The sequence below is a fragment of the Lolium rigidum genome, chromosome 7 (assembly GCF_022539505.1).
Source record: "Lolium rigidum isolate FL_2022 chromosome 7, APGP_CSIRO_Lrig_0.1, whole genome shotgun sequence".
NCBI classification, from domain to species: Eukaryota; Viridiplantae; Streptophyta; class Magnoliopsida; order Poales; family Poaceae; genus Lolium; species Lolium rigidum.
The window spans coordinates 169,055,561-169,070,346 of record NC_061514.1 but is presented as its reverse complement, the minus strand read 5'-3'; the positions used below and the strand labels follow the sequence as shown (position 1 = coordinate 169,070,346).

At 43.9% G+C, this 14,786-nt stretch overlaps 1 protein-coding gene across 4 annotated transcripts; it reads right to left on the bottom strand.

The window, feature by feature from the left end:
* Positions 1-2,209: 2,209 nt before the first annotated feature.
* LOC124679358 (phototropin-2-like) lies at positions 2,210-14,318 on the bottom strand. 4 transcript variants are annotated; one of them, XM_047215128.1, is made up of 22 exons: positions 13,678-14,318; positions 13,455-13,546; positions 13,099-13,357; positions 12,796-13,006; positions 12,644-12,714; positions 10,853-10,959; positions 10,649-10,698; positions 10,442-10,546; positions 10,005-10,064; positions 9,517-9,606; positions 8,550-8,626; positions 7,857-7,941; positions 7,452-7,532; positions 7,164-7,267; positions 6,391-6,440; positions 6,112-6,218; positions 4,708-4,830; positions 4,214-4,265; positions 3,584-3,696; positions 3,084-3,224; positions 2,886-2,995; positions 2,210-2,539 (listed from the first exon to the last, which is right to left on the bottom strand). In XM_047215128.1, exons 1-21 carry the CDS (start codon positions 14,301-14,303, stop codon positions 2,903-2,905), a joined length of 2,697 nt encoding a protein of 898 aa, XP_047071084.1. In that variant the 5' UTR covers positions 14,304-14,318; the 3' UTR covers positions 2,210-2,539; positions 2,886-2,902. The 4 variants fall into 4 exon arrangements, with proteins under 4 accessions (XP_047071084.1, XP_047071085.1, XP_047071086.1 ...); XM_047215129.1 differs by having other exon boundaries at positions 2,210-2,534; XM_047215130.1 differs by having other exon boundaries at positions 2,902-2,995.
* Between the last annotated feature and the right edge of the window lie 468 nt (positions 14,319-14,786).

Here is a 14,786-nt window from a genome sequence, read left to right as displayed (position 1 = left end):
AGCAAAGCAGTTCTGTGGCGGATTGCACACAATAGCCTCCCCCCATCGATGGAGTATCCAGCGTCGTGGAATTTTTTTTTTAAACAGAAGGCTCGATGAGCCCGACTTTGAATTAACAAAGCCATCAACCGGCCAGGCGTACAACGATACAACGAACAACCAAAGGAAAGAAAAAGAAACAAAACTGGGGTTGCCAGCTAACGATACAAGCCCAAGCGATGCAAAGCTATAGCCTAAACTAAGATACATGGGCGCCCGAGACTACAGCTAAACATCGGCAGCTCGGCTGGAACTTCAAGCAACGAGCCGCCACTCCGTGGAGCCGCACCAGACTGGATTGGCGCAAGGCCGACATGCAGAGGACCACCCACACCGAGGAAGCTGGCTAACGGCGCAAGTGAGCATACGAGCCTCCAGAGTTCAAAGGGGGAAAGAACTTCACGACAACGCCTCCAGGAAGGGGAACGGCGCTCACGAGCGTCGCCGTTGTCGGCACAGGGGAGCCGTGCAATGCTTTCGCGGAAGTCTTAACCCCACCCCAAGGAAAGCCAAAGGCTTTGCACCTGCCATCAGGACAGCCACCGGCTGTTTAGAACCACCGTTGTCCCCCGGTGCCACGACACACTCTCCGACAGCCACCCTAGGCACGAGAGAGGCCGCGCAAACCGGAGGAACACCGTCTATATGAAGCCAGTGACAGCAAGACGCATGGCATCGACTAGAGGTATTCCGAGGAGGACCTCGGAGAGAACGCATGTCAGCAAGGTCGTAGACAGTGCTCCAGGGGAGGCAACCAGAGGCAGGACGTGTGTCATGGCCACCCTCCAACAAGGTGAACGACATCCAAAGACGTCGCCGTGGCCGGCAATGGCCGTAGCCTTGCGGTGCTTTCGCGGACACACCGTCGCGCACGCTAGCGTCCCTGCAGGCCAAACCTCGCGGGCCAACCAGTCCTTCTGGCGCAACTCCGGGACGCGTCGTCCCCACGAGCGTCACAACTGGCCGGGGAATCAAGCAACTTGTGGCGACGAGACTTGCCGCCACGTCGTGGTATGGATGTTGACCCTCTCTGTCCTATGTGCCAGCGCCTAAACGAAGATGGGGCCCACCTATTTCTGTGTTGCAAACCAGTTAAGGACATGTGGAGGAACCTCAGTTTGGACTCCCTCCGGCGGAAGCTAATGATCTGTGCTGATGCCAAAAAGGTTGTGGGTATTATTCTGGTGCAGGAGGAACCGGCGAGGCTCAAATGTGTTGCGCTTCTCTCAATATGGTGGTGAGTGAGAAATAAGTGCAACACCGGTGAATCAACGGCCTTGCAGGAATCGGTCTTATTACAGCTGTCATTGTCCTCGGAATTCTCTCAGTTTTGCAATAAAGATAAGGGGCTCAGGTGTGCGTCTGGCAGAAACCGGCTCACGATATCCTGAAAATCAATATTGATGGCATCTTTGATGCAAATAGCCGCACTGGTGGCTAGGGTTTTGTGATAATGGATTCAGATGGGGGTGTGGTTGGCTCTGGCGCGGGACATCTTGCTCAGGCTCAGGATGTTTTGCACACTGAAGCTAATGCCTGCCTGGCTGCCTCAACGCAATTAGCCAAGCTCATCAAGCCTGGGGCATACAGAACATCCATGTCGAGACCGACAGCCAACTGCTGGTTCAAGCTCTTTCCGCAAATGATCAAGACCTGGCGCTTAGCAGTGCTGTGTTCAAAGATATCAAGTTTCAAGTTAGATTAAACTTTCCTTGTTTTTCCGTATTTCGTATTGCCCTCGGGCATGTAACAAGGTTGCGGACGCTTTGGCGATGTATGGTGCGAAGCTTGGTCACAGGCCTCCAGATGTCTGGCTGGACTGTGTTCCTAACTTTGTTCGTGACTTGGTAGCCAGCGATGTTGCTGGGTGTCCCTGTTAATGAAAATCTTGTTTCCAGCTAAAAAACACCGACATGGCTAGGAGCAAACAGAGCTCCCTATTTATATGTATAGTCTAAAGTAGAGATGTAAAAGTGCAGTTAAAAAACATGTGAAAGTGGGATTTCACTTGCCCCATTCGCACATCCTTAAGTTGGAAAGATAAGCAGACAGAAAGAATACAGAAACATACATCAAACAGATTTTTTTTTTGAACAAGAAACAGATATTTTTGAAATTATTGAACAAGAGCAAACAGTAGTAATAGTATGTGAAGGCAGCTGCTATCTTATGGTTCGCAAATACAAGATTTATTCCGAAGAAGCAATTTGGAAGTATATTAACCATGCCGGGTACATCCTCTTTCTAACCATCTCCATGAGTGTAACTTTACAGGAATATCCTATTTACGTGATGCATTAATTAAGCTCCTAATAATCTACCGAAAAGAATAGAACATGTACAAGATCACGAGGCATCTCCAAGTGAAAACACTGAATAGTGAATACCATACTGGCATACTTCCTTCAGTCCTGCACTCCTGCAGGACAGGCAAAGCATCTTAAGCAATTGTACATGGTTAAGAACAACCATTTCTACCCCATGGGCACCACAATCTGTCCTGCAAAAATCACCATTATCAGGCTACAAAAGAGAAGAAAAAAAACATAAATTAAGTAATTATCACTCTAGTTAATATTTTTCAGTACGATGGCCTGATTGGAGTATACAAGACCAACTCTTTTACTATGCACAGCTTGGCTCGTGTACTTGTTCATAATCTTGTTTTAAGTTGTCCGCATATATTTAGTGTTTGACTATCTTTAAATTATTACAAATGTCAATTATTCGTCTTCCTGCACTACATTCTTACAGGTTCAACAAAGTGGATATGCTAGCTACTTGGTAAATTTGCAACCAAACTATGATAAGTATTATTTGATGCGGGGAACAAGTTGTGGAATCACCGTGCGCTATATTCACCTTAAAATGTATCAACGACACCTTCATCGGGCTTTACTTGGGGTAGAGTTTCCTTGCCAATTGGTTTCAATGGAACATCAAGCTCCGGGGGGCTCTGCACACCCAAAGTTAATTTAGATTATTAGCAACACAGTGGACCGTCATTCTCTGTTAGTTTTGTGCAGCTCAAAATTTTAGATCACCATGCAACGTATAAGTGGCCAATAGATGTCTTCGAAGAATGGATGCTCCTTGATATCATTTGCGCCAGTATTTGAACCAATGCGGGAGGAAGGATCTCTCTGAAGTAGTCCATGGATTAATTGCTTAGCCTCCAGGCTAACCTGAAGAGTGTATCTCGGTTAACGAATTGACATGAACAAACCAACTGTACTATGTACTGAAGCAGTCCAAGACAGATATGATGTGTTGATGTTCATTCCATGCTGTAAACACAGTTGTGTAACAGTACATCTTACTCTACAGATTGTAACTAAATTCAAGTTTTACAGTTTAAAACTGAATAAATTAAGAAAAAATGATTGGCATACATCCCTACAAGATTAGTTCTTATTTTTGTAAAGAGAGAAAGTTTCTTTTTTGAGAAAACACAAAAAGCTTTTGCGCTCCATTTCACTGAAAACGTAGAAGTTTGGTTAAGCATAACAAGATAACAGTCCTCCTAAGAGAGGAAAATTCTTACCGGGATACTACTAGGAAACGTAAGATCTTTGTGGAGGATGTTATAAAATGTCTTCTTCCTGTTCTTTCCTCGGAAAGGTGTACGCCCATACAACATCTCATACAATAGAATTCCTATAGCATGTAAAGGATGTTAGCTGACCTCTCAGTACTAACTATGAACTTCACCTTACCATTAGAATATTGCATATGACACAAGCTCTCATGGTTGGGTATACTTAGAGTGCATGGTTTCTAACACATTTTATAATTATTGAGATATTACATATTATAGGATCATATTATGGTGCATATAAATATCAAAACATGTTGCAAATATATGATCATATCTACCAGTCTACGTCACAGAAATCACATATATATCCACTAGAAGTTAGGCATAAATAACAGTGTATCACTGAACAGTCAACAACCACTAATCTGTTAGAATCAAATTGGCAATATAGATAGCTGTCTGTGTGGAAACCATATTTCAGGTCTTATCTGAATGATGCATGGATTGCTGTTACTATTTTCATGAGATTATCTGACCCTAGACATTTCAGTTCCTTACACATTTACGTCTTTCAGGGGACTGCTACAACTCCTAGTAAGAGGAAGGAAAGTTCCTAGTAGGTTGTTATTGCCTTACCAAGAGCCCACCAATCAATGGCACTTGTATGTCCTGCACCTGTGATGACCTCCTAAAATAACCACCACATATAAGGCAATCATGTTAATTATTAGGAAATAGTAACGACATCAAGTACTTTAGTTAGAAGGACTACATTTTTGGGAGACAAACAGATTTAACTTTCTCTGTTACAAAGTACTCATAGAACAGCAGATGTTTTAGCATAAGTTCATGGTAAGAAAAAAAAGTGGCCATATAATATTTATATTTATTCAGAGGAGAGCATGCATGGGCATATTCAGAGATTTATGTAGCTTCAAAATCAGAAACACCATCTACCTCTTTTAACTAGAAGCTTAGGCAAGAAATAATCAATTTTGTGATGGAGGCAGCAGTACAATAATATTTTATAATGATGCAGGTCACAGTAGTATTGTATTGTAAACAAGTATCCAACAGCGAGAAATAAAGCCAACAAGCTAATGATGCAATGACTAAGCAAGGTATCCTACCGGAGCAATGTACTCTTCTGTTCCAACAAATGAATTTGATGGAGTGGAAGGATCTGCGACAACTGAAGGGGGAAGAAATTCTTTGGATCTCCTTCGTTTTAATGATGTGGAATGCTTTAGAACCTGCAGGGAGATAAACATCATAAGTGTTCTGGCCTAGTATTTATTGCACAACAATCAATTATATACTAAAAGCAACATATGGATGAAAAATAGGAAAAAATGCTAGAAATTTTCACAAAAAGAAAAAACATCTGGCCATTGAAGATAGATAATTGAAGGCAACCAAAAGAATCTTAAAAATTAAACAGGCGAACAAAAAATCAAGAAATCCATTCACTGGTTCAGCTGATAATGTACCCATATGGCATCATTTATTACAGTAAATACACAAGAGTTAGTTCAGGGAAGTTACAAATTTGCTAACTATTTTTCTCAAGTGAGACAGATTTGCTAACTATGCAGTCCAAGCTCTGTAGCGGGCTTGCAACACGAGCACTGGCTGATTGCTATGTGTGCTTGAGCCTGAGAACACCATAGCCGTAAGTGGTACATGTCAGATAGGCCAAAGCAATCGAGAAGGAAATGTGTGACTGGTAGGCTGTACAAATTGATGGCAGTGCACCAGCACCACTGCCTAGATATCAGCAAGCGATGAAAGCGTGGATGAATGTTCAACGAGAAACATGCGGTAAGCGACATGGTTCTTTACTAGACAGACCAGGTCACCGGTTCAGGTCTAAACCGGCTGGTTCGCCCCTTTTTAAGGTCCGGCTGCATGGATGGTCTCTAAGCTGAATCAAGCTTGAGAAGGTTACTGATTGTGGCTTATTTCCAGTTCAGTTGGCGGTCCAGTCCAGCTTCTAATCTAGGCCAGGAAGTGCTCTACATAAAAATGTTCTTTGCACCGCAATGACTGTGTGTTCAATGGAGCCCAACCCTCCATCAGCACTGTCGTCAACAGCATCAAGGACGAAGCCGCTCTTTGGGCAAGGGCAGGAGCCCAAGGGCTACGCATGATCCTACCCCAGACCTGGGATGTACACTAGCTCCCTCCATGTTTGCTTCCCTACCCAACCGTGTTGTATCACCCCTTAGGGGGCATGTAACTGTAAACCTTCTCTCTGTTCAATGAAATGAAACGCAAAGGCTTTTTGCGTTTTCTCGAAAAAAAAATGTTCTTTGCAATTAGGCAATTTATTATCTTCACCTCGAATACCAGGAATTTTAAGATTGCTACTTGAGTACGGAGTGTGCTTTTGGTTCAATCTTATCAACGTTACATATTTTATATCCCGCAAAAGAAAACGTTACATATTCTATCAATACAACTGGTGAAATAGGGATCAATCAAATACTCTGTACAAGATTTAACAGCCCTTGAAGTTTCTTCCCTCAACTTACATGGGGTTTCGAAGAAGTCACGAATGAGAGATCAAAATCAGTCAGAACAATGTGCCCATCAGCTTGGAGCAAAATATTTTCTGGTTTCAGATCACGGTATATAATGCCTACACCAAAAATATGCAAATTAGAAGCCTCAAATATCAAACAGTTTACCAAATCTGTCTCTAAGAAAAAGTAGAGCACCCCATATCTAGAGGTGAAACACTACTACAGCACAGACTTTATAAGAAACTTGATCAATAATTATAGTTATTAGTTAAGAGGTCACATCTATACCAAGGCAATGAAGATACTCGAGACCGATCACAACCTCTGCAGCATAAAACCTACAGAAAGTGTAGATCAAAACAGTGTCAAGAAGAAGAAAATGGTAAGTAGAATAGTAACTCTTATTCTTAACATAAAGTCTTTTCATAGCAAAATATTAACAATTACTTATACTGGAAAACTGAAGAACAAAAATAGTGGACAGTCTTGTGGTTGTGAGGAGCTACATGTTTCCTTTACACAAGCAAGGTATGTAGTATTATATCCGATCTTGTGGTTGTGAAGAACTACAAATATTTGACGGCATTATTTAGTATAACTATATCCAATCCATTCAGTGGAGCGGTAAAAAAAGTATATCAGAGTGACTAAATTTCCAAAACATGCATAGCCATATCATCTTAGGTGCCACCGTGTGTAGATACGCTTATGTCAACTAGCAAAAATTCAAAGACCTAGAAACCCAAGGAACTAGTACAAAAACATCATACGCCAACAAAAGTAAAGCGGATATGGTGTTAAATATTTTTGTTCACCGTATCAAGAGTCACTCAGCTAGTCTACGACTCAGACCTTGCCTTCCAACCGAAGACCTTGACTAGTCACGAGAGTCAGTATTCAGTAGTATTTTTCGTTGGAGGAATCTATTTCCCATATTAGAAAGTACAAAGCTGATAAGCCAAGAATGAAATAACAGACAAATTTGAAAGCTAATTATGACTTCAAAATAGTAATGTGCATGTACTGAGGAGTAAACCAGATGTTAAGATTTGAGCAGCTACCTTGCAGATTCTTCTCTGAAAATTTTCAGGGGTTGCTTATCAAGTGCCGCAAATAATTCTCCTCCAGGACAAAAGTCTGTTATGAGACAAACATGTGTTGGCGTCTGAAAAATAGAAAGTTAATATTTAGTAATAAACTTTCAACAAAATTATCTGGAAATATGATATTAAGAACCATGGAGGTTAACACTAAGAAACTGTATACGGGGCTTCAATCTTCTTAAAATAGCCACCATATAGCTTTGGTTTACTATATAACACGGATAAGTCACAAGTCATAGGACTAACCTGAAAGGAAGTATACAATGTGGGGAGAAAAGGATGATCCAATAGAGAGTATATTTCTCTTTCGATAATAGCTCGGTGTACCTGTGTAGATAATCAATGCAACAATTTGTTGAGTTCTACTGGTCATATGTATTAAGTAACAAGTTTTTTTCTCGAACCCGCACCTAAGTGGGTATCATTTTCATTAGAAGGAACCACTAAGATGGCAGGAAGGTCTTACAAACAGCAAAAACCAAAACCAAAATAAACTGAACAAAAGTTACTGAAAGCTAAGAACTAAGGGAAAAAAATCCAAAACAAAGGCAAACAAAATTGTACGACTGTCCTAGTACGGGTCATGCTGTAGGATCGGGCATGTGTGGGTGGGAGGGAGGGATCATGTCAACATTAATCTATAAAATTTACCTTGTTGCGGTTTAACATCACTGATTTGTCCATTGCCTTCATTGCAAATAATTCACCACTACCTTGCAATTCAACCAAGTGTACACTGAAAAGAAAAAAAGAATGATACGATTGAAGTGCTAAACATTTGCTATGATAAATAGAACTAAATGTAAACATGGTAATTAAGTTTATTATGAAATACAGAGCTGCACATTGCCAGATCTCCTAAGACACTGAAGTTACTTCAGAGAAACCATAAATGATGGCTACCATATACATGATCTGAACATGACATGGCCAAGATTACGGAATTAACCAGACCTATCCTCGTAAGTAATCTCATAACAAGACACTGTTCTTGCAGCCTTGCAGTGTTGTACTCTCATAACAAGACAAACAGCCTGTCTTCAATTCTTCATAATAGTGGAATTATGAAAATACTGATGCACACAGATGATAATACCAACTTCCTCCGCGAATATGGAAATTATCATTATACATAAGCTCATTAGAAGTCCTTGTTCTTAAGAGCAAAGAAAAGAAAAAAATACTTGGCCCTTCATTGTTAAAAGCTATTTTAGTTAATCCAAAATAAAGAAAACTTGTATTGCCATTTCACTACTTCTGATGATAGTCATTTTAGACTATCAGAAGAAATTAAGATTAACAAAATTTTAGAAACCCATATAGAAGATTGTTGAGGAGTTGTACCTGCCAGTGTCACCACATCCCAGAGGTTTTACAGGCTTGAAGTGCTTCAAGCCAATCTTCTCTCCAGTTTCTACAATCTGCAACACCAAAAAAAAAGAACTTCAAAAGAATGTGGGTAATGAACAATAATCCCCTTTTGTTCCTTGCTTGTTTCTAACATCTGTATAAGCATGCTTGCCAGGAAGTCGAGCCAAACAAGATAAAATAAGAGATTATACACAACCGGTCCACTCTAAAAGGTAACAACACATGTCTTGAAGCACTATATGCAGCCCCAAGTTATTCTATTCTAAGGATATGGTTCTCTTGTTTTAAGGATTATATTTGGCTGAGCCTGGGAGCAGAGGATGCTTGGGAGCAGCACCTCCAAGGTCTCATGATGTCAAAAACTCAAAATCGTACCTCCTCATCTTGAAATGCATGCAATCTTGATTAACTATGATTTTGTCGGTGGACTTGATAAACAGGGTATTTGCTATGATGGATACCGTTTAGCACTATACTACCTCCGTTCCAATAAATAAGGCTTATAATATTTTTTGAAAAGTCAAGCTAAGTGAAGTTCGACCAAACTTTTAGGAAAAATTATCAACTTATAGATATCACACGAAAATATATTTCATGATGTATCTGACGGTGTTGATTTTATATTGTCCATGTTGATGATTTTTTCTAATAACTTAGCCAAACTTTGCATAGTTTGACTTTAAGAAAAATATATAAGCCTTATTCATTGGAATGGAGGTAGTAATTTATAACAGACATTAAATGGAAATCACAGGCTTGGACACTGGAGCTGCTGCTCCTAGGTTCATAAAACCCTTTATAATTCTCATCTGTTATACAACAAGAAACGTTTGGCTGGACATAGGGTGGGCTGGTATCATGTAAGTTGGGACAATTTGATGCTGCTATTTCTACTGCAATCATACAAAATATCTCTTGTAAAATAGCACATAGAACACACCTTTTCTATAGCTTTCCAAGAAGAGTTGTCCCGTTTGTGAGGTTTTGGGGAAACAGATAGTGAGTGAAGAGCCCACAGGTCCTCTGGTCTCTGCAAAAGCAACAGATACTGTGATGTCCCACCAAATAACAAAGAACCAACTACACAAATGAAGTGCTCCAAGACATTTGTAACATGTACATTATCACTTGCTCAGTGTCTCTATTCTAATTTCCCTAAATTATGTCCATAATATTCAGTGAAACATATTATGTTGTATACTGCAAGGAGTAAACCATCTAATCAGTCCAATGTGTGTGCACTTCATTAAATTTTAAGATACTATGCATTGCGTTGCATCTTCTCATTTGTATTATTCACTTACGAAAAACTAAGAAACTTATTTCGATCAATAATTTACTTTCAGAAGTCATCAATCCAGACCAAAACCTGCCAAAGCAACATTGAGTGAAGCAACACCGAAACATCAAAAAGTAGATGTACCTTACCAAGTTGGCATCAGGAAGCTCCCTGACTGCTTCATCCACATTCCCTGCTGTAGCTTTGACCTGGTTAGATCTCATACTACAAATAGTTAGCACACGTTTTAAAGGAACATAAGACTGCTAGATTTTTATGTAGCCCCATAGTGTAATGATGTTTCGAAGCTTGCAGCCCATTTAAGAACTTATATGGACTGTTGACTACAGAACTAGTACTACAATTCACACTGTTTGTAAAGACACTAAGCCACAAATTTATGGAAGATTGCATTTAATTTCGAGCAAAAATCGTCCCAAAATAAAGCAATGGACCTTAAGCAACGAAGTCCCCAACTGAACAGGTCTCTAGCTTAATTTATCCTTTTTTCCAAATACAAAATTTTCTGAACCAATTGTAGTTTCACATCCTTGAAATGGAAATTACTCAAGTTGAGCTAACCTACCAATTTTGCACTCTGTAACTCAGTGGTCTCTGAGAGACGGTTCCTGAGGGGTTCGACATGATCACTTCCATCAAGTTGCACGCCAATAAAGTATTGAAGCTCCCCCTACATACATAGTACCAGCCAAATGCACAGTTATTACCACACCATATTGATCCCACCCATGTAAGATTACAAGCCCCAGGTCAAATTCAGCATTTCAGCTACCTTCTGATCCCACATAGGTTGCAGGTGGAACAAGTTCCAAAACTTCTTCCCTGTTCCATCACAAGCAAAAATGCACAGATACAATCAGTAAAATTCCAACAACATCCTAAAGACCGATTGTCTAGAGCGGGCATAATTAGAATGTGACTCCTGCAACGATAATGCCGGTCCAAATGAATGTGCCACCAGATGACGCAAAATTACCGCTCTTGGTGTAGTTAATTAGCTGGACGGTGACCTCCTTCTGCTCCCTAATGGCCTCCCTGATCTTGTCAACAGTGGTCTGGTCGGTCTCCGACCCTTGAAGAAATCTAAGCACCAGCGAAATCTCATTACATCATCTACCAGACTAACAAGTACCCATAGGAAATTAAAGCGGAAGAAACTACAAATGGACGAAACTGAAGAAAAAAGGAACTAGCATTGGCAAATGCTACGGACCAGAATCACACACACGCACGTTCACCCATGGCCAAGGAGAAGCGGCGGCTGCAACGCACATCGCACGTAGGAGAGAGGGGGCGAGCGGTCCCTCCCGGACGGTGGGGAGCTTGGGGGAACTCTATGACGGCGGCCGCAATAGGAGCGGCGATTCGCCATCAAGGCTGCGAGGGTTCTGCGCCCCGCCGTGAATCCGTCGGGTGAGCGGGAGCGGGAGGCAGGTGGTGACGGCCAATGGCGGGATCCCAGACCCAGAATATGGAGGGCTTCCACCTCGCCACCGTGGCGGCGACAAACGCGGCGATCTCCGCCGGGAGGTGGCGCTGCTAGCCGAGCCAGCAGCTGGTACGGCATCGTTACGCTCAGACTCTGTCAGTTTCATTTTACTGCTGCATTTTTATTTTTCTTTTTTAGAACAATTTTTAGCGGATTTTTTTTTTGGGTGCTGCTGATAGGCGCACTGCAGAACAAGTGGCCGGCCTACACGTGAACTCCATCCCGGACTAGCCCACGATCACCATTCAGAAAAAACAACTTCTATTTTCTCAACAAAAAGGAGCAACTTCCATGTAAAAAAAAGGAGCAACTTCCATTTATTTTCTAGTTCATACCCTAAAGAAGATTATTATGTTTAGCTCCAAAGTAATTTTTCTCTGAATCGTAGCGTTCATGTCGGTTGTTGGATCTTATTTTTGACAAATTTATTATGCTTTTAGAAGTTAGGGAGTTTATATCCTCAAGAGCCATTGAACTAGTATGAAGGAAAGAAAAAATTGAGGCAGCATTATACCTAGCCGAACTATCAAACCCTCTTGTTTCCTATATGAAGGTGGAAAAGAGAGTGGCCTCCTTTTAAGTTGTCGGTGCAGCTGGAGGAGAGTGAAATCCTCACTGCTCATGTTCGGCATGTACATAGGTTTAGGTTCTTGTGGCGGCACTTCGGAATGATGTTCCCAGGCTCTAGCCCTACCTCGATGGTGGTGCTTGTGGCGGTGTCTAGAAGCCCGTAGGAGGTGGTGTCACATACAAGTACAACGAGGTGGGGATGTTGATGTTGTTTGTTTCTTTTGTGCCTTGGTCTCGTCTCCTTCGGGTCACGGTGATGTTTTCTCCAACATTATCACAAGATTTGTGGGATTTTGTACATACGTTGGTGGATTGTGGATGGTGCGAGTGGGTGGTGTCCAAGTTCGCGGTGGCCCCGTCGCGTGGAACAAAACTGTGGATCGGGACAAGACAAATGGATCAACAAGCGGATTTGTTTTTTTTTTTTTTGAAACGGAGGCAAATCAAGCGGATTTGTTGCTCTTTCCCGACGCGGTCGGAGCGGAGGAATGGATCTATAGGTCCCAAGGAAAATGGTAAAATTCCCAGTCGATGTGGCGTAAACAATTCCCATGTATACAAGTGTCCTCTTCATTGACTCGTCGGCGAAGGTGATGGCTCGAACCCGACTATGGAGGACATCTTAATATGCAGTGATGTCTATATGTGCTATGTTTGCTCTATTAGGGTGTTTTGTGCAAAATATGTGCTTTTTTTTTTGTTTCTCACCTGCAATTCCTCCCCAGGATCTCTTCTCGCGTGTACTCCGTCAGCTCCAGGAAGCTGTCAGACGCGAAGATCTGAAAAAAGAAACAGTTCGGTTGAACAATGTGATCAGTAAACTGTGAACAATGTGATCAGTACCACTCAATTCAGCTTACAATTGGGTTGTCGGGTAGCCTGGGGTCCGTGATGACAAAGTTCTTCTCGATACGCTCGAGCGTGGTGGCCAGGTCGAGCCCCTGCCTGATGTCCTTCTCCCTCTCCGCGCGCTCCCAGCTGTTGGTGCGCTCCACCGTCATCTTCACCTCCGGCGCCTCCACCACCGCCGGCTCCCTGTTCCCCACCGAGCTCCTCTTCCCCACCTTGAACCTGCCAAGGATACATGGATGCTCTGTCATTGTGACGACAAGGTTCCGACTTATTCAGTGCAACAAATATACAGTGGCGGATCGTCGACTGACCCCATGAGGGAGGAGCGGCCGGACTTGCGGCCGCTCATCATCTTGCTCAGCCGCGACTCCTCCTTCTTGAGGTCCCAGTGGGGCGACTTGTAGCCGCCTCCGGACGGCGTGGCCGGGGCAACGAGCGGCGAGCTGGCTATGAGCATCTTGTCCGCGTCGCTGGGCTTTGGCGGCTCGCGCTCCGGCGAGTCCGCGCGCCGCGTCTTCACTGTCTGCACGACCTCCGTCATCGACGACATGGCCTTCTCCTTCTGCCGGTCTGCGCTCAAAGGGAGTGGGAAGAATTCATCAGCGCCGGCCGAGAGAGACGGCGGCACATTAAGGCAGAGTTTCTGGCGCGCGTGCCGCGGCTTTACCGTCGTAGCGGATGAGCGACACCGGCAGCTCGTTGGGCCGCATGCGCTTGTCGCTCAGCCCCTCCGTGTACTTGCTCACCTCCACCTGCATCCTGTGCATCGATCGAATGCAGTTCATCATCGCAAATCAGAGCACAGCACGAGCAATAGCAAGAGCAGATGGTGCACTGGTCTCTACTGGAGCGGTGATATGTTTTAAGAGATCGGAGCAGAGATTGATTACCCGATGAACTTGATGACCTTGCCGTTGTCGTCGCGGATGGGGGTGACGGTGAGGAGGTTCCAGAACGGGGTGCCGTCCTTGCGGTAGTTGAGCAGGCGGCCGCAGAAGCTCTTGCCGGCCTTGACGGCGTCCCTGATCTTGGACACCTCGTTCTGGTCCGTCTCGGGGCCCTGGAGGAACCGGCAGTTGCGTCCGATGATCTCCTTGGCGGAGTACCCGGTCATGGTGTAGAACCCGGCGCTGGCGTAGATGATGGGGATGTCGGGCCTCGTGGCGTCGGAGACGACGAAGGTCTGCTGCAGGTTGGAGAGCGCGTCCTTGAGCTCCTGCGACACCCGCGGCAGCGCCTCGTAGGACGCGCGGCCCTCCATGGACGACTTGGCGCTGCCCATGCCGCTGGGACGCCCGCGGTTCTGCTGCTGCTCCGGCGGCTTCGGCCACCACCCCTGCTGCTTGCCGTCCGAGCCGCCCGCCTCCTCCACGATCTCCTTCCCGGTGGAGCCGGACAGCAGCGACGGCGGCGTGGGCAGGGTGAAGCTGGGCTCCTCCTCGCCGGGCCCGGACGGGAACGCCATCCACTTCTCCACCGCGTCGACTGCGTCCTTCGAGGTGCTCGCGCCCGCCATGGCTTGCGTCACGTGGTAGCTGTCGCGAGACGCCGATGCTGACGATCGAGACTGGTTCGAGCAGCGGTGCAACTATGGTCGACCAGCCATCGGCTGAACTGCTAGCTGCACCTAAGAACAAAGAATTCAGTTGTTCAGTGATGAAGAAGTGCAGATAATATTGGTTCCCTTTATTCGCAAAATTGAGTTATTCAGTGAGCAAAAATTTGGGGAAGAGGGACAGAAAGAATGCAGAGCAATCGCCTCAGATCTTATACACATTTGAGGAGACTGTTCACAAGAACAGGCAATGGGAGCCACCATTTTCTACTCTTACCAATCTAGTAGTAGGATTGTCCATACATCTCGAACAGGCGATTTAATTCAAACATGCTAACAATCTGTCCTGCCTTATGAGTGGAGACAAGGCAATAAACTACTCGTATGCTGCAACATGCCTGAACCCTGACAGTACAGTATGGTAGAGCAGGACTATACATGGAA